Source organism: Bufo bufo, chromosome 5 (assembly GCF_905171765.1).
Source record: "Bufo bufo chromosome 5, aBufBuf1.1, whole genome shotgun sequence".
Classification (NCBI taxonomy): Eukaryota; Metazoa; Chordata; class Amphibia; order Anura; family Bufonidae; genus Bufo; species Bufo bufo.
The window spans coordinates 105,327,861-105,353,822 of NC_053393.1; the positions used below are offsets into that span (position 1 = coordinate 105,327,861).

Sequence of the window (25,962 nt, forward strand, 5' to 3'; positions counted from 1 at the left end):
GTTAATAACTTTTGTTATATATTCCATGCTGTTTGGCTCACAGGTGCCTTAGTGTCCATGTTTTCCTGTGCTGGTTTCTCTGTCCGGTGCTGATGCCAATGTTCCTGCCATGTGGGTTCCTATCCAGTCCTGATGCCTGTCTGCCTCGTTTTCAGCTATTACTGCATGTTCACAGCTCTGCATTGTATTGATCCAAGCCAAGCCACAGTTCAACTATTCCAGGTCTGCTTCATCACTGTGTGGTCACAGTCCTGCATTATACAGCACTACATTACTCCTGTTCAGCTGTCAAGCCATTGTGTTGCAAGTATAGCTCTGCTATTCCTTTGGACTCTGTGTTAATTCTTGGATTCTGTTCATACCTGCCTGTTTTGTACCATTTACTAAAAAAAATACACATTCATACATTATGCTGAATCTGAAACTGTTGCTAATCATCTGTACCTTTAGGTTTCAATAAAGTCAAACCCTAACAAAGGGTTTGGGGTGGCAGAAGCGGTTTCCTATATAGTGTCTAATAGGTTTTACTAAGGGCTCATACACATGACTGTAGACTGATACACGGATACTGGCCATGTGTGTTCCACATTTTGCGAAACCGAATGTCCTCGTCTCTATAGAACAGTCAAATTTTCTGGCGGGTGGCACAGAATGGACATACCGATGCAGATAGCACATGTGCTGTCTGCATATTTTGCAGCCCCTTTGAGGTGAATGTAGATTGGATGCGGAAAAAATAATATGTTCGTGTGCATAAGCCCTAAATGTGTTTTTTCGCTGGTTCACGGCCTGATTTATTGCAATAGTTGCCAGGTCACTCAATTTTTTTCTTATAGGAATACACTAAAATTGTGGTGAGAGTTGAGTTAAAGTGGTTCTCAAGGATTTAACAATTGATGAACTATTCCTGGGAGTCTGCCTAACTCTGTCTAACTTTTTCTCATTCTCAGGATGTTGATGTAATTACACTTTAAAATTGTACCTTTACATAGTAACATAGTTTACAAGGCTGAAAAAAGACATCTGTCCATCCAGTTCGGCCTGTTATCCTGCAAGTTGATCCAGAGGAAGGCAAAAAAAAAAAACTGTGAGGTAGAAGCCAATTTTCCTCACTTTAGTGGAAAAAAATTCCTTCCCGACTCCAATCAGGCAATCAGAATAACTCCCTGGATCAACGACCCCTCTCTAGTAGCTATCCTGTAATATTATTACGCTCCAGAAATACATCCAGGCCCCTCTTGAACTCTTTTAGTGAACTCACCATCACCACCTCCTCAGGCAGAGAGTTCCATAGTCTCACTGCTCTTACCATAAAGAATCCTCTTCTATGTTGTGTACAAACCTTCTTTCCTCCAGACGCAGAGGATGTCCCCTTGTCACAGTCACAGTCCCGGAGATAAATAGTTGATGGTAAAGATCACTGTACTGACCCCTTATATATTTATACATACAGTAGCTATTAGATTGCCCCTTAGTCTTTTTTCTAAGTGAATAACCCTAATTTTGATAATCTGGGTACTGTAGTCCACCTATTCCAGTTACTACTTTAGTTGCCCTTCTCTGAACCCTCTCCAGCTCTGCTATGTCTGCTTTTTTCATAGGAGCCCAGAATCTTTCTATATGTAAATGAAGGTCATGGAGTAATTCGGTCATCTTCTTACACTGTCTGAATCACCGAATCAACCCAGTGCATCTGAGATCAAGTGCATGTGCTGTTAGTTCTCTTTCCCCTTCTCCTTATCTGACATGGAATAAGTGATGAGCAGCATAGGCAATATTCTTTTTTCACGGTATTTTGCTAATTTTTGGCCTAATATTCTCCATAAATTCTAGAATTCTAGAATTCGTAATCTCCAGTCATTATTTTCTCCAGTCATTAAGATCGGCAATGTAATATGCGAGTATTGCGCTCGCAATACAGGCGTGGCTCACTTTTGCTACATTTTTCAAGCTGCTAGAATTTTCCCGAGACTGAAGAAAATGCACAGTATAGTAATTCCTATCACACTACCTAACACCCTGCACTGGAATCAGCTATGCTACATCAGGATATAACCTACACTGACTATCTCCCACTAACTATCTGTATTATATATATAAGCTAACTATCTAATGTAATTGAATAAGGATCCAGATGACTCAGCAAAGCACAGAGCACAGCACTGACACTGCTGTCTCTCTCTCTCTCTCTCTCTCTCTCTCAGAACTGCAAAAAAAACCTGCAGAAAACGGCTGCTGGGGAGTTTCTTATATAGGAAGGGGTAGGCAACTTTCCTATTGGTTGCTAGAGATGCTGCTAAGCTCAGACAAAGATATTGCAGCCGTCTCATTGGCCCACAAGCAAGAAGCAGTGAGGGTATTGATGAAAAAAAAAATATTTGCGATTACGAAGATAAAGCACTATATTCTACATCTTTGCAAATTCTCAAAGTGCAGATATTCGTGATGAAAATTAGCGATTAGAATATTCGTGATCAACACTGCGTGGAATACGTTGAGATGATTGGGATGACTTGGAGCAGGCAGTGGGTTGTCAATCACAGTGAGATAGACCGGCTTGTGGCAGTGACTCCATGACTCTAAGCAATGATTTTGCTCCAATGTGATCTCCCACTCTACTTAATTATTTGCATATGGAGAATTGTGATGACAGGTTCCCTTTAAGATTAGCACTCCCAATCCAAATGTTATGCTTTGCCATTTGATCAACTTTTTCACACAAACACAGAAAGAATAAGAAATCATACATTCCTTCTTACAATTTATATTTATTATGTTATCTCTAATAGAAAATACAACACAGAAGAAGATTTCATTAAAAGAACGTGACTAACAGTTGGTAAAAATAGTGTTGTGAAGATAATCATAGAATGTAACTGCACTACAAAAGAAATTCCAGCTGCAACATCTTCAACCTTTAGAAGGCAATATCTCATATAAGTATGTTTTATAATTAATATTTTTATACCAACATGTGGACAGGGTGCAACAATAAAAGTGAATGCACATTAACGGCATTATAAACTACTTTGCTGTACACTTCCTGGCCTGCAGGAATATTTGCCAGGCTATAAAAAAAAAAAAACACCAAAAAGTTCCAAACTTTTTGTAGAGTAAATTCATTCATCATAAAAATATAACAAAAGTAACAATACTACTCAAATATGAACAATATTTACACAATAAAAACCCTAAGCATCATTTCTCAACAACATATTGTTTTATAAGAAATAGCAGCAATAAATGATCCACTGCAAACATTTATGTATACAGATTTTAAATGTGTTGTCTCAACCCCCTTTTTGATTCAGAAACATATGGCAATTTCTAAGGTTGAGCCCCAGTTGACACCTCATGGGAAATGTAGTATTATATCAGCCCTTCAAATAAATGGCGCCAAAGTGCTGTGTGGATGGGCTGTTTCCACCAGAGTGAGAACTGTCTTTCATTAGCAGCTCTCTGCTCTCACTCAGAGAGAGGGTACCAATTTGGACACTGCCTCTATGATATCCATATGTCCTTTGGTTTTAACCACATCCTTAATTATTTCATTTTTTTTTAAAGATAATCAGTTGCCATGTAACAACCCCATTCATTAAAATCCCACGGTGACTTAGAAATTACAGCTCATGCTGTGGACATCAGTCCTGGTCCAAAGTTTAGAACTTCTGGAATTTCGCATGAAGGAACATTGAAACACATAGCTACCACGGTCCAACAGTGGAGTAGAAAGACTTCACAAAAAGGTCAGGAGGGCAATACTCGGGCCATTGTGTTCAGCACGCGAAAATCACAATGGGACAAACTTACAAAGTTGTTGTTATGACTGATTCTTCACTTAATCCAATAAAAAGGTATAATGGGGTTATAATGGATCTCCTAATCCAGTATAAAATTATCAATAAGATATTTCAGTAATACTGTAGGTCAATATAAAAAAATTTGTGTATTATATTATGTGTCTTTCAATTGGTTTTATGTAACATATATTGTCTTGAGGGTCAAGACTCAAGATGGGATTTTCTAGTAAGAAGAGGAAACTATAGTAGGTTTGAGAATCAAGGCATTTAAAGAATATTCGATGGAAATCCTCACTTTTCAAAATAACTTGATTGTGGCAAAAAGCACAGGATTTTACTTACATGATAATCCATTTTTAACAACCCCTATGATAGAAGTGTCAAATAATCATAAAGCTAATCAGAGAGTGTCACTGCTGGAATTCCCAGTCATCTGTTCGAGATCCTGGCAGCAAGAATTCATTTTTCCTTTGGTGTCACCACAGGGAAAATGAAGTATTATACATTGCCTATTGAAATAAATTGAGTGCCTAGGCATTTTCTCAGTGTTTTGGGTTCTCTAGAAAAAAATATTCTTTATGAAGATTCCCCACTCTGACGAAATACTATCATGAACTGCTGAGTTGGGCTACATTAATTCCGAATTCCTTCACAAGGATATTTGAAAGTGTTACCAACCATTTACCAAAGTGTTAAAGTTGTACATTAGCAGTAAAAAGTTTAATGCAAAACTCACACATAGCGGTAGGTGTGGCAAAAAAGCTGTACCTCAACATCAGTAAAAATAAATAAAGAAAGAAATTAAAAACCTGTGATAGCACACTGGGAAGATTTACTTTCAGATTTTGAGTTAAGATAAAATTACAGATGAAGTAGGCAGATACTTTGCCAAATGTGACACACACTATGTGATACATCTTGTTTTTTCTCTTCCTTATGCCACCCCTTGGCTGGCTTTTTTAAACCAATATTCTGAATCAAAAGAATGGAGCACACCTTCAATAAATGGGGTGCATTGTGCAACTCTTCTTAGCCATGCTCCTTTTCCAGATACATTTCTAAATGGCCCTGTGGTGCATAACAATTTTCTGTAAATATAATAATTATGCTGCAAAGTATTCCACTTTTTTGCCAAAATTTGTGCCAGATTAATTTAGCAGTTTGCTTAGTAAATCTCCTCCTTAAAGAAGCAGTTCCAGGTTATGCACCTAGAATTGCTTCTATTATAACTAATGGTCAAAATTCGTACATGTTCCTGTCAATTTTGCAGTCTTCACCATTACAGTAAAGGTGGAAGACTGCTGAAGGACAACCACAGAACAACAAAACAAAAAGCGAATACAAATAAATCCACCAAAGCTGCCCATGGCTTTAAACAAAAATCATCTTATGCCCTGAAAACAACAGCACTGTATTAATGGGATTTCATAAAATCACTTGAGAAAAGTGAAGGAACCTCCATCCAGGATGAAGACCCTTTGCTGCCCTATCAAAGCTTAATAAGTCATCACAATTGTACCTTTAAATTGTCGTACCAACAGGAGGCTATAAATCATGACCGTTTCACTTCTCAATTTTAAGAACCAGGAATCCACTTATTTCTAGTAGCAGATACAGGTAAATTGGTCATATGACCATTTCACAGTTCTGTAAATTAGAACCTGAGAACGATTGGACTCGAACATGTATGCACAAATATGTTGATCCTCACCACAGTGCTCTTGGAAATGGAACTATAACAGTATATTAGATACATTTGTTTTCTGGAACTTGGATCAGATCACCCTTAGAATAAATCATCAATGCTTGACTAGAAGGTGTCTGACTGTCAGCCCCCCTGCCATGAAGAAAATGAAGACGCTGCAGTTATCTTCAGAGCTCTTCATCCCATTCATCATTTACACAATTACAATGGCTTGTTTGCATAAATGTCTGTTCCTGGTATTGCAGTTCTTTCCATGGACTTGGATGGGACAAACTACAGTACAAGACTCAGCTGTCCATATGGACATGCCACTGTGCTTGTGTAAATAATGGAGAGCAACATCCCTTCAAGATTGGTGACTAGTGGGGATCCCAAAAGGAAGTCGCCACTGGCCTTACATTAAGTCCATGAGAATCCTTTGATTCATAATTGGACAAGGAATTTTTAGATTTTCCAAACTCCTTTATGAGTGATCAAACATTCTCTACGAACTAGAAGTTTATGTTGTCTCCTCCACATGGTGCATATTATACATTTTTAAGGGGTTTAAAAGTGCCCATTCCCAAAGCCAAATAAATTGCTAGAATATCTAAAATTGGATTAACTGTGTACTCTCCTTTAAAATGTTGCACGGTTCATTCTTTAGGTCAGTATTACTAATTTAATTTTGTGTTTGATTTTAAGGGTTAGACTGCCCCAACCCAAAGAACTGAACAATAAGGCATAATTCTGAATACACCAGTGGATCCTAATACTATAGCTTCAATGCCAAGAAGAGGTCAGATACAGCAGGAATTAATAAACTCTAAAAAGTTAATATTCTATAATGAATACAGCCTCATTTTACTATGATCCACAAATGTTCTTACAATAGATATTATGGACTGTACAATAATACACCTTTATACAAATCTTGAGACATGTTCTTCTGGATTGTTCGACTTCTTATATTTCCACTTCCTTCTCAGATGACAGCAAATATTCTAAATGCCTTGCTTCCCAATGGGTTATGTAAACTGCAAAACAAAGAAATTTTATTTCTTTAGAACTAGTTGGCAATGGCATCCATCTGAAAGAGGTCTTTAATGGATTCGAAGAAAAAGTATTATTCACTGTCTATGTATTATAATCAGCAGTCTTAAAATATCAGGAATTATGGCTTATCTGATCCGCTTATGGTAAATTTAGGAATCTTGCTGTAAATGGAGACTGAGAGCTACAGCATACAATCACTTTTGGCCTCATTGCGTGCCTATGGTGAAGCAGTTTTAGGTTCTTAGTAGAAAGCATTGAATCAAATATTACATTATACACAGCAGAAGACTAAAACACAGAGCTGGTCTGACTTGTAAGCAGCTTGTAAGGGTATGATTTATGGGATTACAGGAGACAAGCAGTTATGGTACCACAGCTTCTCCTGAGTTTGCTAAATACCATCAGTTATACAATTTAATAAATAACAATGGTCAGCTTATTCGACGTGTTGCACATACACTATGAATTTGTGTAACACATTGCATGCATTGCTTTATATGAACATGCACATACTTTTTTCTCCTCTATAAAGGGGAAAACATGACATGAATTGATGAAAAGACCATCATATAAATACGCAGAATAAATTTAATAAGTACCCTAGATTATCTATTGGTTGTAGTATATTGCATAGAGTGATACCTGACTGGTATGGTATATAATGTTGAAGACAAATGGCTGCTCACTTCGTGTTGTGATTAGTCACAAGTTCACAACAACTATAATGGTGTTGAATAGTGTTGAGCGAACCCGAACTGTAAAGTTCAGGTCCGTACCAAACTTTGCGAGTTCGGGCACCCGGACCCGAACTTTGCCGGAAAAGTTTGGGTTCGAATTCGGTGTTCGGGCATTTAATAAAGCTTTTGGAAAGACTGCAGGGCAGCCAATCAACAAGCTTTTAAGCTGTGGGCACTTAGAAGCCATCACAGCCATGCTTAGAAATGGCAGGGCTGTGATTGACCAGTGCATCATGTGACCCAGACTCTATACAAGCTGGATCACGTGTAGCTCTGAGTGGTGCAGGGACAGGAAGCAGGCAGCTGAAGTGAGGGAGAGTGTTAGGAATCTGGCTATTTGTTTTGTTAGTGACCTATAATGAATTTTTGTGGGTGCAATTCACCAGGTTTGTACGCCTGACACAGAAATATAATAATAAATCTGGCTGTTAATTCTTTGGGTAACCTATAGCGATTTTTGTGGGTGCAATGCACCATCTTTGTACCCCTGACACAAAAATATAATAGTTAATCTGTCTGTTAGTTCGAGGGGTCACATAGACCCATTCTTTGTGTGCGATACACGTGCACTTTATACATGACAGGGAAATGAATATAATTAATCTGACTGTTAGTTTGGCCGGACACATATACCCGTTTTTGGTGTGAGGTACACCTGCACTGCATACGTGACAGGGAAATTAATATAGTTAATCCGTCTGTTAGTTCGGTGGGTGACATATACCAATTTTTGGTGTGATGTATACCTGCACTGCATATGTGACAGGGAGATTAATATAGTTAATCTGTCTGTTAGTTCGGTGGGTGACCTCAAAGAATGAGGAGAGAATCAAATAAGGGACGTGGCCCTGGTCGTGGTGCTGCTAGTGCTGGTGGAGCTCCTGTTGCAGGGAGAGGACGTGGTCGATCTGTGCCAGCTACATGCCCAAATGAAACACCTTCCTCAGGTGCATGTAGGCGACAGGACATTCAGTGTTATTTTGTAGGCCCAAATACCGGTGTACGAATGGTGAGGCCAGAACAAGTAGAAGCGGTAGTAGATTGGATGGCTGACAGTTCCTCCAGTTCCTTCACATTGTCTCCCACCCAGTCCCCTGATGAAACCGCAGAGTTGGCACCTGCAACCCATGGGCACCTGTCTTTTACCTCACCCTCTTGCAAATCAGCCAAGCAGTCTGAGCCCCAAGTCATGCAGCAGTCTCGTATGCTTTTTGAGGACTCTGCTGGTGGGTTTCCATGGGCCATCCACCTAGCCCTGCCCAAGAAGTGGAAGAGATTTAGTGCACTGATGCCCAACCACTTATGATTTAGGATGTGAACATGGGAGGACGTCTCTGATGATGGAGAACGTCTCTGATGATGGAGACGAAACACAGGTGCCAACTGCTGCTGCTTTCTGCCGTGTGCAGACAGGCAAGGAGGGCAGGGGTGAAGAGTGGGTGGAAGATGATGTGGAGGATGATGAGGTCCTAGACCCCACATGGAATCAAGGTCATGCGAATGACGTGTGCAGTTCAGAGGAAGAGGTGGTGGTTACACAGCGCCACCCGGACAGCAAAATAGGAAGCAGGACACAAAAAAGAGGAGTGGCTGTCCCCTAGCCAGTATGCCTGCTACTGCCCACCAAGATTTAGGGACTGAGCACATCAAAGACAGCTTAAAGGAGTTCCCTGGCGTGGCAGTTCTTCAGACAATGTGCTGACGACAAGACACGAGTGGTTTGCAATCAGAGCCTGAAGCGAGGCATAAATCTTCTAAACCTGAACACCACCTGCATGATCAGGCATCTAAATGCAAAGCACAAGCTGCAGTGGAGTACACACCTCAAAAGATCTCAGGCTCCTCTTCCTCTCCCTCTGGAGTGACAGTGGCACCTGCCACCCCGCAAACCGAGGATGTGGCAGCAACACCACCACATCCACCACCATCACCCGGCATGTCCACACTGTCCCATGGAAGCGTTCAGCTATCCATCCCCCAAACACTGGAGAGAAAGAGGAAGTACCCCCCTACCCGCCAGCGATCACTGGCCCTAAATGCCAGCATTTCAAAATTCCTAGCTTTTGAAATACTGTCATTCCGTCTGGTGGAGACAGAGACTTTCAAAAACCTTATGGCGGTGGCTGTCCCACAGTACGTGGTTCCCAGCTACCATTAATTTTCCAGACGAGCCATCCCTGCCCTGCACAACCAAGTGGCGGTCAAAATCATATGTGTATTGCACAAGGCCATATGTGGCAAGGTCCACATAACTACTGATACGTGGACTAGCAAACACGGGCAGGGACGTTATATCTCCCTAACTGCACACTGGGTAAATGCAGTGGCGGCTGGGCCTGAGGCGGATAGCAGTTTGGCGCATGTCCTACCACCACCGAGGATTGCAGCACATTTTTCGATGCCTCCTGTTGCCTCCTCCTCCTACTCCTCTTCCTCATCCGATCAGCGTAACAACTTCACCACCAACTTCAGCACAGCCAGAGGGAAACGACAGCAGGTTGTTTTGAAACTCATCTGTTTGGGGGAAAAAACCCACACCGCGCAGGAGCTGTGGACGGGCATGGAAAAATGGACCGATGAGTGGTTGGTGCCACTGAGCCTCAAGCCTGGCCTGGTGGTGTGAAATAACGGGCGAAATCTCATAGCAGCTCTGGGGCTAGCTGGTTTGATGCACATCCCTTGCCTGGCACATGTGACCTGCTGCAGAAAGTGCGGGTCGTCTGTGCGTGCTTTCCGCGGTCTCACCCTGCTGCTGCTCGCTGTCTGCGCTGCAGCGTAACTTCGGCCTATCCGCTCAACTCCTCATATGCATCGTACCTATAAGCGATGATGGAAGAGGGTGTAGCACAGGAGGAAGAGTAGGAAGAAGAGGGACATTTCCACGGTTATCAGGCCAGTCATTCACAAGTGGCTCAGAGGGTGGGTTCCTGCACCAACAGAGGCCAGGAACACAAATGTCCAGCCAGGGCACAGTTCTGCAGGATGAGGAGGATGATGAGGATGACAAATCATTCACAGCAGGGTGGCACCCAAAGCAGCTTATGGGCATCAATGGAGCATGGCTGAGGGATACAGAGGACACAGACGATACCTCTGGGCAGCCTGGCACACAAGTGACTACATGATGCAGTGCCTGCGCAACGACCGCTGTGTTGCCCACATTCTAACCAGTGCCGATTACTGGGTGGCCACCCTGCTGTGTCCCCGCTAATTTCGTCACTGGAGTGTGATCCGAAGATGCGCGAGTACAATCGCACGCTGGTAGATGCGCTGCTGATGGCATTCACACCTGACAGCAGGGGCTCAGTGGAAGCACAAGGCGAAGGCAGAGGATGAGGAGGTTGAAGTAGCTGTGGCACTGACAGCACCTCAGAAGGAAGGGTTAGCATGGCCGAAATGTGGAAAAGATTTGTCAGCACGCCACAACAACCAGCACCACCAGCTAATACAGAACATTTTAGCAGGAGGCAGCATTTCAGCAACATGGTGGAACAGTACGTGTGCACATGCCTACACGTACTCACTGATGGGTCTGCCCATTCAACTTCTGGGTCTCCAAATTGGGCACATGGCCTGAGCTTGCCCTTTATGCCTTGGAGGTGCTGGCCTGCCCTGCAGCAAGTGTATTGTCCGAACATGTGTTTAACACGGCAGGGGGGGGGTAATCACAGACAAGCACAGCCGCCTGTCCACACCAAACGTGGACAAGCTCACGTTCATTAAAATGAACCAGGCATGGATCCCACAGGACTTGTCTGTACCTTGTGCTGAGCAGTGAATAGGATGGCCAGTTAGCAGTGTTCGCCAACGAACACATGCGGGCTGCCATCTTAACTCACAAGTCCGGCGATGCACAGGTAAACCTTTACCTGTGCCTGCGCCGGGAGCCAGTCTGAAATCAAATGTGGTCACTGGCAGCAGGCAGTCCGAGAACAGCCCGATGAAGGCCCCCGGTGGCTTACCTGTGCATCGCCGGACTTGTGAGTTAAGATGGCAGCCCTCATGTGTTCGTTGGCGAACACTGCGAATGGCCATCACTAGTGCTGAGTAGACAAATATACCAGCCGCACCCAGCCATTGTTATACTCTAGCGCAATTTCACTTTGCATTCTCTTTTCTATTTCCCAATGTTTTGGGGTCTTCCCAAATTTATACAAACCGGATTCCAAAAAAGTTGGGACACTATACAAATCGTGAATAAAAACTGAATGCAATGATGTGGAGGTGCCAACTTCTAATATTTTATTCAGAATAGAACATAAATCACGGAACAAAAGTTTAAACTGAGAAAATGTACCATTTTAAGGGAAAAATATGTTGAATCAGAATTTCATGGTGTCAACAAATCCCCAAAAAGTTGGGACAAGGCCATTTTCACCACTGTGTGGCATCTCCCCTTCTTCTTACAACACTCAACAGACGTCTGGGGACCGAGGAGACCAGTTTCTCAAGTTTAGAAATAGGAATGCTCTCCCATTCTTGTCTAATACAGGCCTCTAACTGTTCAATCGTCTTGGGCCTTCTTTGTTGCACCTTCCTCTTTATGATGCGCCAAATGTTCTCTATAGGTGAAAGATCTGGACTGCAGACTGGCCATTTCAGTACCTGGATCCTTCTCCTATGCAGCCATGATGTTGTGATTGATGCAGAATGTGGTCTGGCATTATCTTATTGAAAAATGCAGGGTCTTCCCTGAAAGAGATGACGTCTGGATGGGAGCATATGTTGTTCTAGCATTGATGGTGCCTTTCCAGACATGCAAGCTGCCCATGCCACATGCACTCATGCAACCCCATACCATCAAAGATGCAGGCTTCTGAACTGAGCGTTGATAACAACTTGGGTTGTCCTTGTCATCTTTGGTCCGGATGACATGGCGTCCCAGATTTCCAAAAGGAACTTCGAATCGTGACTCGTCTGACCACAGAACAGTCTTCCATTTTGCCACACTCCATTTTATATGATCCCTGGCCCAGTGAAAACGCCTGAGCTTGTGGATCTTGCTTAGAAATGGCTTCTTCTTTGCACTGTAGAGTTTCAGCTGGCAACGGCGGATGGCACGGTGGATTGTGTTCACTGACAATGGTTTCTGGAAGTATTCCTGAGCCCATTCTGTGATTTCTTTTACAGTAGCATTCCTGTTTGTGGTGCAGTGTCGTTTAAGGGCCTGGAGATCACTGGCATCCAGTATGGTTTTACGGCCTTGACCCTTACGCACAGAGATTGTTCCAGATTCTCTGAATCTTCGGATGATGTTATGCACAGTTGATGATGATAGATGCAAAGTCTTTGCAATTTTTCGCTGGGTAACACCTTTCTGATATTGCTCCACTATCTTTCTGCGCAACATTGTGGGAATTGGTGATCCTCTACCCATCTTGGCTTCTGAGAGACACTGCCACTCTGAGAAGCTCTTTTTATACCCAATCATGTTGCCAATTGACCTAATTAGTGTTAATTGGTCTTCCAGCTATTCGTTATGCTCAAATTTACTTTTTCCAGCCTCTTATTGCTACTTGTCCCAACTTTTTTGGGATTTGTTGACACCGTGAAAATTGGAATCAACGTATTTTTCCTTTAAAATGATACATTTACTCGGATTAAACGTTTGATCTGTCATCTACGTTCTATTACAAATAAAATATTGACATTTGCCATCTCCACATTATTGCATTCAGTTTTTATTCACAATTTGTTTAGTGTCCCAACTTTTTTGGAATCCGGTTTGTAAAAAAATAAAAATGAAACAAAAAAATAAATGGAAATAAAAAAAATTTAAAAAAAATAAAAAACTGTGTTGGGTACCTCCTCCTTCTCCACTGCCGCTTCCACCTACACTGCCAAATCCACCGCCTCCTCAACCTATTACTCCACTTTGACCTCTGCCTCCTAGTTCAAGATTATAATTTTTTTTTTTTTTTCTATTCTATGTTATTTTAAGTAATTTCCCTATCCACATTTGTTTGCAGGGTAACTGTCCTGCTCTTACCCCCATTTTGCTTCCTTTTGCAGCCCTCTACCCTTACTATGACTATTTTACAGCCATTTTAGTGCACCAAAGTTCAGGTCCCCATTGACTTCAATGGGGTTCGGGTCCCGAACCCGAACTTTGACCCGAAGTTCGGCCAAACCCGGCGAACTCGAACATCCATGGGTCCGCTCATCCCTAGTGTTAAATTAATATGCAGCTGATGGCTGGACTTACTACTTAGTCATACAGACTCACGTCGAGTTTATTGGAGTGTCCAGACTTGCTGATTCGTGGTGAGAGGAAAAAAACAAAAGGATCAGGGACCTGCCCTTTAGGCCGAATGCACACGGCCGTGTTCCGCGGCCGAGAGCGGTCCGTGGTATGCCGGGCTGGATTCCTGTTCAGAGCAGGAGCGCATGACGTCATTGGTTGCTATGACGCTGTGCGCTTCATGCCACCGCTGCACTACAGTAATACACTAGTATGATCTGAACATGTTGCAAATTAACTAATAAAAGCAACCTTTGCATTTGCACAGTACCCGGACTATATCTGGGAGGTAGCTGTGAACTGAAGTCCCTGTTCTTCTCTTCCGCACTCCTGTCTTTCTTCGAATTTGTATGGAATGTGAAAAATGGAATTCCTAAGCCAGACAGCTCTTTTAACATTTAATTAACAGAGATAAGTATACCTTTCTGAAGTAATTCCATTTTGCGATGATCCAAAATAGTGTTTCTTTTTATCAATTGGCATAACATCCACATAGCCTCCTTGAAGATTCCGGACTACACCAGCGTGAAGGGCTGCCTTGCAGATACTGGAGATCTTTAAAACAGATCGGAAATTTCAATATTGCTTGGATAAAATTTTACACATTTTTGCAGTGCTAAATATTTCCCAACATCCCGTCATAGATTAGAGACTAAATACTACATGGAGACAAGTATTTTATACCATGAGAGAAAAACACATACATCTCCATCCTTCCCGTACATCATTTCAGAATAATCAGTAAGGCCCCATGCACATAACCATATTCATCATCTGTCTGCTATCTACATTTTGTGTGGATGGCACACTGACCCGTTCATGTCTATAGGGTCATGCACATATCCGTATTTTTGGCAGATCATTGTGGCTGGTCTGCTAATTATAGAATATGTCCTATTCTTTTGTGTAATGAAGACAAGAATAGTTATATCTATTGATGGGGGTGAGAAAAATGGAATGGATTTGACACATGTCAAAGACAGTCCCAACATCAACAACTAGGAAGTCAGTAATATCTTCCTCATACTATCTGCTTTACAAAGACTAAATGGCCAATCCCTGCTCTTATAGGTAGGGATGAGCGAACCCGAACTGTATAGTTCGGGTTCGTACCGAATTTTGGGGTGTCCGTGACACGGACCCGAACCCGAACATTTTCGTAAAAGTCCGGGTTCGGGTTCGGTGTTCGGCGCTTTCTTGGCGCTTTTTGATAGGCTGCAAAGCAGCCAATCAACAAGCGTCATACTACTTGGCCCAAAGAGCCATCACAGCCTTGCCTACTATTGGCATGGCTGTGATTGGCCAGTGCACCATGTGACCCAGCCTCTATTTAAGCTGGAGTCACGTAGCGCCGCACGTCACTCTGCTATGATCAGTATAGGGAGAGGTTGCAGCTGCGACGTTAGGGCGAGATTAGGCAGATTAACTCCTCCAAAAGACTTCATTCTGTGATCGATCTGCAGCTGTGGATCATTGAAGTGTTATTATTGACTTGCTCACTTTTTTGAGGCTGCCCAGAGCGTTTTTAGATCACTTTTTTTCTGGGGTGATCGGCGGCCATTTTGTGACTTGTGGTGCGCCAGCACGAGCTATCACCAAGTGTATTTAACCATCGATAGTGTGGTTATTTTGTGCTATATCCTACATCAGCTGCAGGCTGAGCCTGTGTCACCGAAGTGCATTTAACCATCAACAGTCTGTCCCTAAAAAATAGACCTGACATTTCTATTCAACCAAATCTGTACTGTTTTATCTGGTCAAGTTATTTGTAGTGACCGTAAAAGCAGACTTTTTGTTCTGGGTTGAAAAAGCATTCCCAAATTTGCCATTCTCAAAATAACTAGTTTCTGGTATTTGAGGCCTACTTGAAATCTATCCCAAAAAGAAAATCTTACATTGAAGGTATTGATAGTGTCATTCAGAAAAACCTAAGACACACGCTAGCGTGCTGATAGAAGTGTGATTCTGTGATTAAACCTATACCTGTCACACAGCGCAAAAAAAAAAAAACAGGTCTCACATCTCTATTCAACCAAATCTGCAGTGTTTTAGCTGGTCAAGTTATTTGTAGTGACCGTAAAAGCAGACTTTTTGTTCTGGGTTGAAAAAGCATTCCCAAATTTGCCATTCTCAAAATAACTAGTTTCTGGTATTTGAGGCCTACTTGAAATCTATCCCAAAAAGAAAATCTTACATTGAAGGTATTGATAGTGTCATTCAGAAAAACCTAAGACACACGCTAGCGTGCTGATAGAAGTGTGATTCTGTGATTAAACCTATACCTGTCACACAGCGCAAAAAAAAACAGGTCTCACATCTCTATTCAACCAAATCTGCAGTGTTTTAGCTGGTCAAGTTATTTGTAGTGACCGTAAAAGCACACTTTTTGTTCTGGGTTGAAAAAGCATTCCCAAATTTGCCATTCTCAAAATTGTGGTGAACGGGAACAATGAGGAAAACATCTAATAAGGGACGCGGACGTGGACATGGTCGTGGTGGTGTTAGTGGACCCTCTGGTGCTGGGAGAGGACGTGGCCGTTCTGCCACAGCCACACGTCCTAGTGAACCAACTACCTCAGGTCCCAGTAGCCAGCAGAATTTACAGCGATATTTGGTGGGGCCCAATGCCGTTCTAAGGATGGTAAGGCCTGAGCAGGTACAGGCATTAGTCAATTGGGTGGCCGACAGTGGATCCAGCACGTTCACATTATCTCCCACCCAGTCTCTTGCAGAAAGCGCACAGATGGCGCATGCAAACCAAGCCCATCGGTCTGTCACATCACCCCCATGCATATCAGGGAAACTGTCTGAGCCTCAAGTTATGCAGCAGTCTCTTATGCTGTTTGAAGACTCTGCTGCCAGGGTTTCCCAAGGGCATCCACCTAGCCCTTCCCCAGGGGTGGAAGAGATAGAATGCACTAACGCACAACCACTTATTTTTCCTGATGATGAGGACATGGGAATACCACCTCAGCACGTCTCTGATGATGACGAAACACAGGTGCCAACTGCTGCGTCTTTCTGCAGTGTGCAAACTGAACAGGAGGTCAGGGATCAAGACTGGGTGGAAGACGATGCAGGGGACGATGAGGTCCTAGACCCCACATGGAATGAAGGTCGTGCCACTGACTTTCACAGTTCGGAGGAAGAGGCAGTGGTGAGACCGAGCCAACAGCGTAGCAAAAGAGGGAGCAGTGGGCAAAATCAGAACACCCGCCGCCAAGAGACTCCGCCTGCTACTGACCGCCGCCATCTGGGACCGAGCACCCCAAAGGCAGCTTCAAGGAGTTCCCTGGCATGGCACTTCTTCAAACAATGTGCTGACGACAAGACCCGAGTGGTTTGCACGCTGTGCCATCAGAGCCTGAAGTGAGGCATTAACGTTCTGAACCTTAGCACAACCTGCATGACCAGGCACCTGCATGCAAAGCATGAACTGCAGTGGAGTAAACACCTTAAAAACAAGGAAGTCACTCAGGCTCCCCCTGCTACCTCTTCTTCTGCTGCCGCCTCGGCCTCTTCTGCTGCTGCCGCCTCTGGAGGAACGTTGGCACCTGCCGCCCAGCAAACATGGGATGTACCACCAACACCACCACCTGCGTCACCAAGCATCTCAACCATGTCACACGGCAGCGTTCAGCTCTCCATCTCACAAACATTTGAGAGAAAGCGTAAATTCCCACCTAGCCACCCTCGATCCCTGGCCCTGAATGCCAGCATTTCTAAACTACTGGCCTATGAAATGCTGTCATTTAGGCTGGTGGACACACACAGCTTCAAACAGCTCATGTCACTTGCTGTCCCACAGTATGTTGTTCCCAGCCGCCACTACTTCTCCAATAGAGCCGTGCCTTCCCTGCACAAACAAGTGTCCGATAAAATCAAGTGTGCACTGCGCAACGCCATCTGTGGCAAGGTCCACCTAACCACAGATACGTGGACCAGTAAGCATGGCCAGGGACGCTATATCTCCCTAATTGCACACTGGGTAAATGTAGTGGCGGCTGGGCCCCAGGCGGAGAGCAGTTTGGCGCACGTCCTTCCGCCGCCAAGGATCGCAGGGCAACATTCTTTGCCTCCTGTCTCCTCCTCCTCCTACTCAGCTTCCTCCTCCTCTTCTTCCACCTGCTCATCCAGTCAGCCACACACCTTCACCACCAACTTCAGCACAGCCCAGGGTAAACGTCAGCAGGCCATTCTGAAACTCATATGTTTGGGGGACAGGCCCCACACCGCACAGGAGTTGTGGCGGGGTATAGAACAACAGACCGACGAGTGGTTGCTGCCGGTGAGCCTCAAGCCCGGCCTGGTGGTGTGTGATAATGGGCGAAATCTCGTTGCATCTCTGGGACTAGCCGGTTTGACGCACATCCCTTGCCTGGCGCATGTGCTGAATTTGGTGGTGCAGAAGTTCATTCGCAACTACCCCGACATGTCAGAGCTGCTGCATAAAGTGCGGGCCGTCTGTTCGCGCTTCCGGCGTTCACACCCTGCCGCTGCTCGCCTGTCTGCGCTACAGCGTAACTTCGGCCTTCCCGCTCACCGCCTCATATGCGACGTACCCACCAGGTGGAACTCCACCTTGCATATGCTGGACAGACTGTGCGAGCAGCAGCAGGCCATAGTGGAGTTTCAGCTGCAGCACGCACGGGTCAGTCGCACTGCGGATCAGACACACTTCACCACCAATGACTGGGCCTCCATGCGAGACCTGTGTGCCCTGTTGCGTTGTTTCGAGTACTCCACCAACATGGCCAGTGGCGATGACGCAGTTATCAGCGTTACAATACCACTTCTATGTCTCCTTGAGAAAACACTTAGGGCGATGATGGAAGAGGAGGTGGCCCAGGAGGAAGAGGAGGAAGAGGGGTCATTTATAGCACTTTCAGGCCAGTCTCTTCGAAGTGACTCAGAGGGAGGTTTTTTGCAACACCAGAGGCCAGGTACAAATGTGGCCAGACAGGGCCCACTACTGGAGGACGAGGAGGACGAGGATGAGGAGGAGGTGGAGGAGGATGAGGATGAAGCATGTTCACAGCGGGGTGGCACCCAAAGCAGCTCGGGCCCATCACTGGTGCGTGGCTGGGGGGAAACACAGGACGATGACGATACGCCTCCCACAGAGGACAGCTTGTCCTTACCTCTGGGCAGCCTGGCACACATGAGCGACTACATGCTGCAGTGCCTGCGCAACGACAGCAGAGTTTCCCACATTTTAACGTGTGCGGACTACTGGGTTGCCACCCTGCTGGATCCCCGGTACAAAGACAATGTGCCCACCTTACTTCCTACACTGGAGCGTGATAGGAAGATGCGCGAGTACAAGCGCACGTTGGTAGACGCGCTACTGAGAGCATTCCCAAATGTCACAGGGGAACCAGTGGAAGCCCAAGGCGAAGGCAGAGGAGGAGCAAGAGGTCGCCAACGCAGCTGTGTCACGGCCAGCTCCTCTGAGGGCAGGGTTAGCATGGCAGAGATGTGGAAAAGTTTTGTCACCACGCCACAACTAACTGCACCACCACCTGATACGGAACGTGTTAGCAGGAGGCAACATTTCACTAACATGGTGGAACAGTACCTGTGCACACCCCTCCACGTACTGACTGATGGTTCGGCCCCATTCAACTTCTGGGTCTCCAAATTGTCCACGTGGCCAGAGCTAGCCTTTTATGCCTTGGAGGTGCTGGCCTGCCCGGCGGCCAGCGTTTTGTCTGAACGTGTATTCAGCACGGCAGGGGGCGTCATTACAGACAAACGCAGCCGCCTGTCTACAGCCAATGTGGACAAGCTGACGTTCATAAAAATGAACCAGGCATGGATCCCACAGGAACTGTCCATCCCTTGTGCAGATTAGATATTAACTACCTCCCCTTAACAATATATTATTCTACTCCAGGGCACTTCCTCATTCAATACTATTTTTAATTTCATTTTACCATTATATTGCGGAGCAACCCAAAGTTGAATGAACCTCTCCTCTGTCTGGGTGCCGGGGCCTAAATGTGTGACAGTGGCCTGTTCCAGTGGTGGGTGACGTGAAGCCTGATTCTCTGCTATGACATGAAGACAGATTCTGCGCTGACATAAGGCCAGATTCTCTGTTACGGGACCTCTCTCCTCTGCCTGGATGCCTGGGCCTAAATGTGTGACAGTGGCCTGTTCCAGTGGTGGGTGACGTGAAGCTTGATTCTCTGCTATGACATGAAGGCAGATTCTGCGCTGACATAAGGCCAGATTCTCTGTTACGGGACCTCTCTCCTCTGCCTGGGCCTAAATGTGTGACAGTGGCCTGTTCCAGTGGTGGGTGACGTGAAGCCTGATTCTCTGCTATGACATGAAGACAGATTCTGCGCTGACATAAGGCCAGATTCTCTGTTACGGGACCTCTCTCCTCTGCCTTGGTGCCTGGGCCTAAATATGTGACAGTGGCCTGTTCCAGTGGTGGGTGACGTGAAGCCTGATTCTCTGCTATGACATGAAGACAGATTCTGCGCTGACATAAGGCCAGATTCTCTGTTACGGGACCTCTCTCCTCTGCCTGGGTGCCTGGGCCTAAATATGTGACAGTGGCCTGTTCCAGTGGTGGGTGACGTGAAGCCTGATTCTCTGCTATGACATGAAGACAGATTCTGCGCTGACATAAGGCCAGATTCTCTGTTACGGGACCTCTCTCCTCTGCCTGGGTGCCTGGGCCTAAATGTGTGACAGTGGCCTGTTCCAGTGGTGGGTGACGTGAAGCCTGATTCTCTGCTATGACATGAAGACAGATTCTGCGCTGACATAAGGCCAGATTCTCTGATACGGGACCGCTCTCCTCTGTCTGGGTGCCGGGGCCTAAATATGTGACAGTGGCCTGTTCCAGTGGTGGGTGACGTGAAGCCTGATTCTCTGCTATGACATGAAGACTGATTCTGCGCTGACATAAGGCTAGATTCTCTGTTACGGGACCGCTCTCCTCTGTCTGGGTGCCGGGGCCTAAATATGTGACAGTGGCCTCTCCCAGTGGTGGGTGACATGAAGCCAGATTCTCTGCTATGGCATGAAGAGACTGATTCTCTGCTGACATGAAGCCAGATTCTTTGCTATGGCCTGAAGAGACTGATTCTCTGCTGACGTGAAGCCAGATTCTCTGCTATGGGACCTCTGTCCAATTGATATTGGGTCATTCTTTTTATTTTATTTTTATTTTAATTCATTTCCCTATCCACATTTGTTTGCAGGGGATTTACCTACATGTTGCTGCCTTTTGCAGCCCTCTAGCTCTTTCCTGGGCTGTTTTACAGCCCTTTTAGTGCCCAAAAGTTCGGGTCCCCATTGACTTCAATGGGGTTCGGGTTCGGGACGAAGTTCGGTTCGGGTTCGGATCCCGAACCCGAACATTTCCGGGAAGTTCGGCCGAACTTCTCGAACCCGAACATCCAGGTGTTTGCTCAACTCTACTTATAGGCATTGTAAAGCTCCTCCCATCCACCTCTGGAACCTACCTGCTCCTGTCTCAAGAAAACTAACTTCACACCATCGTAAATATGGAGTAAGTGCACTTACTCTGCTATTTTTGGAAGTCCCATAGGAGTGAATGGAGAGAGTTGTGCATATATATGGCCCCTCTCCATTCATGGTGGCATGAGATGGAGCCCTGTTCTCGTGAAAGGAGCTCATCCCAGAGGTGGAACCTTATGACAACTGCCAAGTGTGTCTATTTACTTATAACAACTTTTTTATTCACATTTTAGTAAAATTCACACATTTTGCTGAGAACAATTCAACTTTGAGAATATAGCTGGGAAGATTTTTCTAAAGGGGTTGTCCGGGCTTTTACTGTTGATGACCTATCCTCAGAATAGGTCATCAATATCAGATCGGCGGGGGTCTGACACCCCCGACAATAAGCTGTATAGGGAGATGGCGAGCCCAGTGCGCAGCTCTCTTCTTGTTCACCGTTCAACCATTTTTATATCTTTGCTGGAGAGTAGAGATGAACATATGACTGCAATGTCAGACTAGATGGAAGACAGTAATCATGCAAACACATAGGTCTGCACAGCAGCTACAGAGCTTCTTATTGACCAAGAATGTATTGCAAAGTAAATTCATTCTTTTATTTTAGATTTATAGCAACATTTAAAAGGGTTGTCCGGGATCTTTTGTTTTTTTTAAGCCACTAAGGCTAGTTTCACACCTTCAGCAAGGTATCCAGCAGGCTTTTCTGGCAGAGAAACACTCTGAGAGTACACTGGGTCTGGCCTACAGATGTAGCAGGGTTAACACTCAAACTCTTAACTCAAACTTCTTAACTCATCGCGTTATCTTGAAACAAAAACCATTGAAAAGATATTGAAGGTGTTTGCTTAACGCATTTAGTTTAGATAACACTCATGAGAGATATGTTAACTCTACTACATCTGTAGCTGGATACTGCTGCATTCACCAGCGAAGCTCAGTCTCTGTAATGGGATCTGGTGGGGATCCAGCCACCTCCCGGCATTAGCGCAAGATTTTGGCAGGACAAAAACTAGTGAATGCACCAGTTATTGTCCAGCCGAAACCTGGCGCTCATGCCAAAACTGGCTTAATCTCCACCAGATCCCTTTATAGTCAATGAGCTCAGGCGGTGCATGGCCCTATTGGCTATGCTGGATACAGTGAACTCTGGCAGGCTGCTCCTCTGCTGCAGCAAACTGCTAGATACCTTACCGCAGGTGTGCAAGTAACCTAAGCGTACTAAAACGGTCAGTTCCACGACTCTCCAACGAAGAAGCAGCGAAAATGTCACATACATCGTTCACATCACCACTGCAGCCAATCACTGATCTCAGTGGTGACTCTTGCCTGTATGCACGTAACTGCTCAAGCCAGTGATTGGCTGCCTTAAACATTAATGAGGTATGTGACATCATTGCTGCAGAATTAGCAAAGACCACCAGACCAGAGTGGCAGGGTATTGAACATGTGAGTGTTTCTTTATTTATTTATTTTAATCACATTGCTGACCCTTAACCACAGTATGGAAAACATTGACGACGACTTTAACATTGTTTGCAAAGGTGTTCATAGCCTGTAAGGTATCTTAAAATTGAAGAAAATACTTTGAATTGTCTTGAAGCGCAGAATGAATTTTGTTACCATTTATGGCAGATGCCTTCAGCTACAGTACAGACCAAAAGTTTTGACACACCTTCTCATTCAAAGAGTTTTCTTTATTTTCATGACTATGAAAATTGTAGATTCACACTGAAGGCATCAAAACTATGAATTAACACATGTGAAATTATATACATAACAAACAAGTGTGAAACAACTGAAAATATGTCATATTCTAGGTTCTTCAAAGTAGCCACCTTTTGCTTTGATTACTGCTTTGCACACTCTTGGCATTCTCTTGATGAGCTTCAAGAGGTAGTCCCTTGAAATGGGTTTCACTTCACAGGTGTGCCCTGTCAGGTTTAATAAGTGGGATTTCTTGCCTTATAAATGGGGTTGGGACCATCAGTTGCGTTGAGGAGAAGTCAGGTGGATACACAGCTGATAGTCCTACTGAATAGACTATTAGAATTTGTATTATGGCAAGAAAAAAGCAGCTAAGTAAAGAAAAACTAGTGGCCATCATTACTTTAAGAAATGAAGGTCAGTCAGTCAGCCGAAAAATTGGGAAAACGTTGAAAGTAAGGGCTAATATACCATGAAGGAGAGTGATGGGGTGCTGCGCCAGATGACCTGGCCTCCACAGTCACCGGACCTGAACCCAATCGAGATGGTTTGGGGTGAGCTGGACCGCAGAGTGAAGGCAAAAGGGCCAACAAGTGCTAAGCATCTCTGGGAACTCCTTCAAGACTGTTGGAAGACCATTTCAGGGGACTACCTCTTGAAGCTCATCAAGAGAATGCCAAGAGTGTGCAAAGCAGTAATCAAAGCAAAAGGTGGCTACTTTGAAGAACCTAGAATATGACATATTTTCAGTTGTTTCACACTTGTTTGTTATGTATATAATTCCACATGTGTTAATTCATAGTTTCGATGCCTTCATAGTCATGAAAATAAAGAAAACTCTTTGAATGAGAAGGTAACTTTTGGTCTGTACTGTATATGTGACACAAAAATTGGGCATATTTACAAAAACACAATTACAAATAGCATGTGTATTACAATATAAAGTGCATTTTTGTCCACAAGTGGCTGGGTATATTTCTGAATATGTATTAATACATAAGTTTAACACATTCAGACCCACATGTCTCAGCTCACATATCAGTTGCTTGCCAGAGGTCAGTCCGTGTCAGACTGGGAGTCACTAAGGGAAAGCTTTCTGATGGTTTTTCAAATGCACTGGCCTGAAATCCTTAGTGGAATAACAGATTCAGGCCGAGCCATGTATCAAATATCATTAGAGTGCACTTTTGCTTGGACAGCCTGTTATTAGAGCACAGCAGGTGTTTTAGACAGTAATCTCTTGTAAAGCTGTCAAAGATATTCTAAGACCACGGCACTTAACTGTCAAAACAGACCTTTACACCATGTGCCAGGAAGGCATTTACTCACCAGCTCTCCTGCAAAATCTAAATATTTTAATTTATCCAATTATGGTTTTTATACCTGACTGTGAAGAAAGTGTGATGGACAAAAGACTGCTAAGCAGGCAGTTTACTTAACCTTCCATCCTTTGATACCTCCTACATCACTTATACATACGTAATTCTTATGGAAATATGGTTATATCCCAGGGGTATAAAAACAGTTTGGGCAAATGCCGTCATATCCCAAAACCACTATGTGTAGTTTACGTGCTCTTACATATGCTAATATTAATAGGTCCGGTCCTTTACAAGGTCTTATAATTCATAGACTGCACAGGAAGTTCTCCAACTTTTGCATTTCAATGCCAAGATGCATTGCAGCAGCCTAATAGTAGAACAGATAAGAAAAAAGACAGACTGTGCAGTGATGAAATGTACTGTGCAGGACGGTTGTGCTGAAGAAGTGGCACTTATGTCTGTCTGCTCTAAGGCCTATGGAACGGTTGCAAGCTCAAGTTGAAAGTTTCCCATCCCTCTTTCCTAATGACTGAGTGAACCCTTCTCTCTCCACAGGAAGCGCAACATTAGTAGACAAAGCTGGAGAAACCAGATGAAGGGTCACTAAAGAAGTTTAGGACACTTCAAAGTATCAGACCATCCAGATCAGGTTTCCAGACCCACAGCAGGAGGGGAAACCATTTTATTACTTATTTCGAAGCTTATATGACCTTTAGAAGCTTCCTCTACCCTGGTGCTTTTCTGATCTGAATGTCAGATATAAAAGGAGAGAAACGGAGTAGTGTAAAGTATATATTTAGATGATTTGGAGCAAGATTTCTAAGTAAATCCTGGGAGGACTCCTAGGAGACACTGATAGTCCTGCTGACCCCGCTCACACAAGATAATTGATATACACATTAATACAGAGAGGGCTGTGAGGCACTGTGTATAGGTGGAGTAATCAAGACTCTTAGGCCTCTTGCACACGAATGTTGTGTGCCCGTGGCCATATTGCGGCCAGCATACGGCGGGTCCGCAATACACAGGCACCGACCGTGTGCACTCCGCATCACGGATGCGGACCCATTCACTTGAATGGGTCCGCAATAACGGAGATGCGGAACGGAAGCACAGATCGGAACCCCACGGAAGCACTACGGACTGCTTCCGTGGTGTTTCTGTCTGTGCCTCCGCTCCGCAAAAAAATAGAACTTGTTCTATTTTTTTTGCGGTGAGGATCGGATCACAGACCCATTCAAGTTGAATGGGTCTCGATCCGTCCCGGCCGCTACACGGATGTTGCCCGTGCATTGGGGACTGCAAATTGCAGTCCCAAACGTACGGAACGGATGCACAACGTTCGTGTGCAAGAGGCCTTACTGTCTCTCCTATGAGTCCTGGATTATACTCCACTTTTTACTCAGAAATCCTGCCCCAAATAATAAAAACCTATATATCACTAAACTCAGCTTGTCTCCTTATCATATCCTTCTCTCAGATCAGGAAAACAGCATAATACTGATAAAATGACAGAGCAAAAGGAGGAAACATTCCTAAAGGTTGCTAAGCAGGTAATGAAAGTGGCAATAAGTTTACAGTTATGGAAACCTCTGCATCATGTTGGTTATTATTCAATTTTTTTATTGGCTTTAATTGAAATTTTTGCTTTGTTTGACGTCTATATGTATGCATAAATACGGGACACAGAACAGCTTTCTGCAGCTGGCTATGATAAATCTGTCGGACTTGCTGCCTGAAGGCTCAGGTCTCCAGTCCCTCTCCTGAATGGTCAACTAAGTTTGTGGAACCCAAAGAAAAAAACTATTAATAATTAGAATTAATGAATTCTGTCCTTCAGCATATAGCATTTATCATGTAGAGAAAGTTAATACAAGGCACTTACTAATGTATTTGTATCATTCATTTTTCCAAC

The 25,962-nt window shown here is 44.3% G+C and overlaps 1 protein-coding gene across 1 annotated transcript in view; it reads right to left on the reverse strand.

Annotated features, from left to right (window-relative positions):
- Positions 1 to 2,752: 2,752 nt before the first annotated feature.
- The window catches only part of CRISPLD1 (cysteine rich secretory protein LCCL domain containing 1), an 89,048-nt gene continuing 65,838 nt past the window's right edge, over positions 2,753 to 25,962 (reverse strand). Inside the window, exons 14-15 of the mRNA XM_040432989.1 lie at positions 13,940 to 14,073; positions 2,753 to 6,521 (exon numbers count right to left, since the gene is read on the reverse strand). Of these exons, the coding sequence (XP_040288923.1) occupies positions 6,470 to 6,521; positions 13,940 to 14,073 (186 nt within the window). The 3' untranslated portion in view covers positions 2,753 to 6,469. The remainder of the gene's footprint in view (positions 6,522 to 13,939; positions 14,074 to 25,962) is intronic.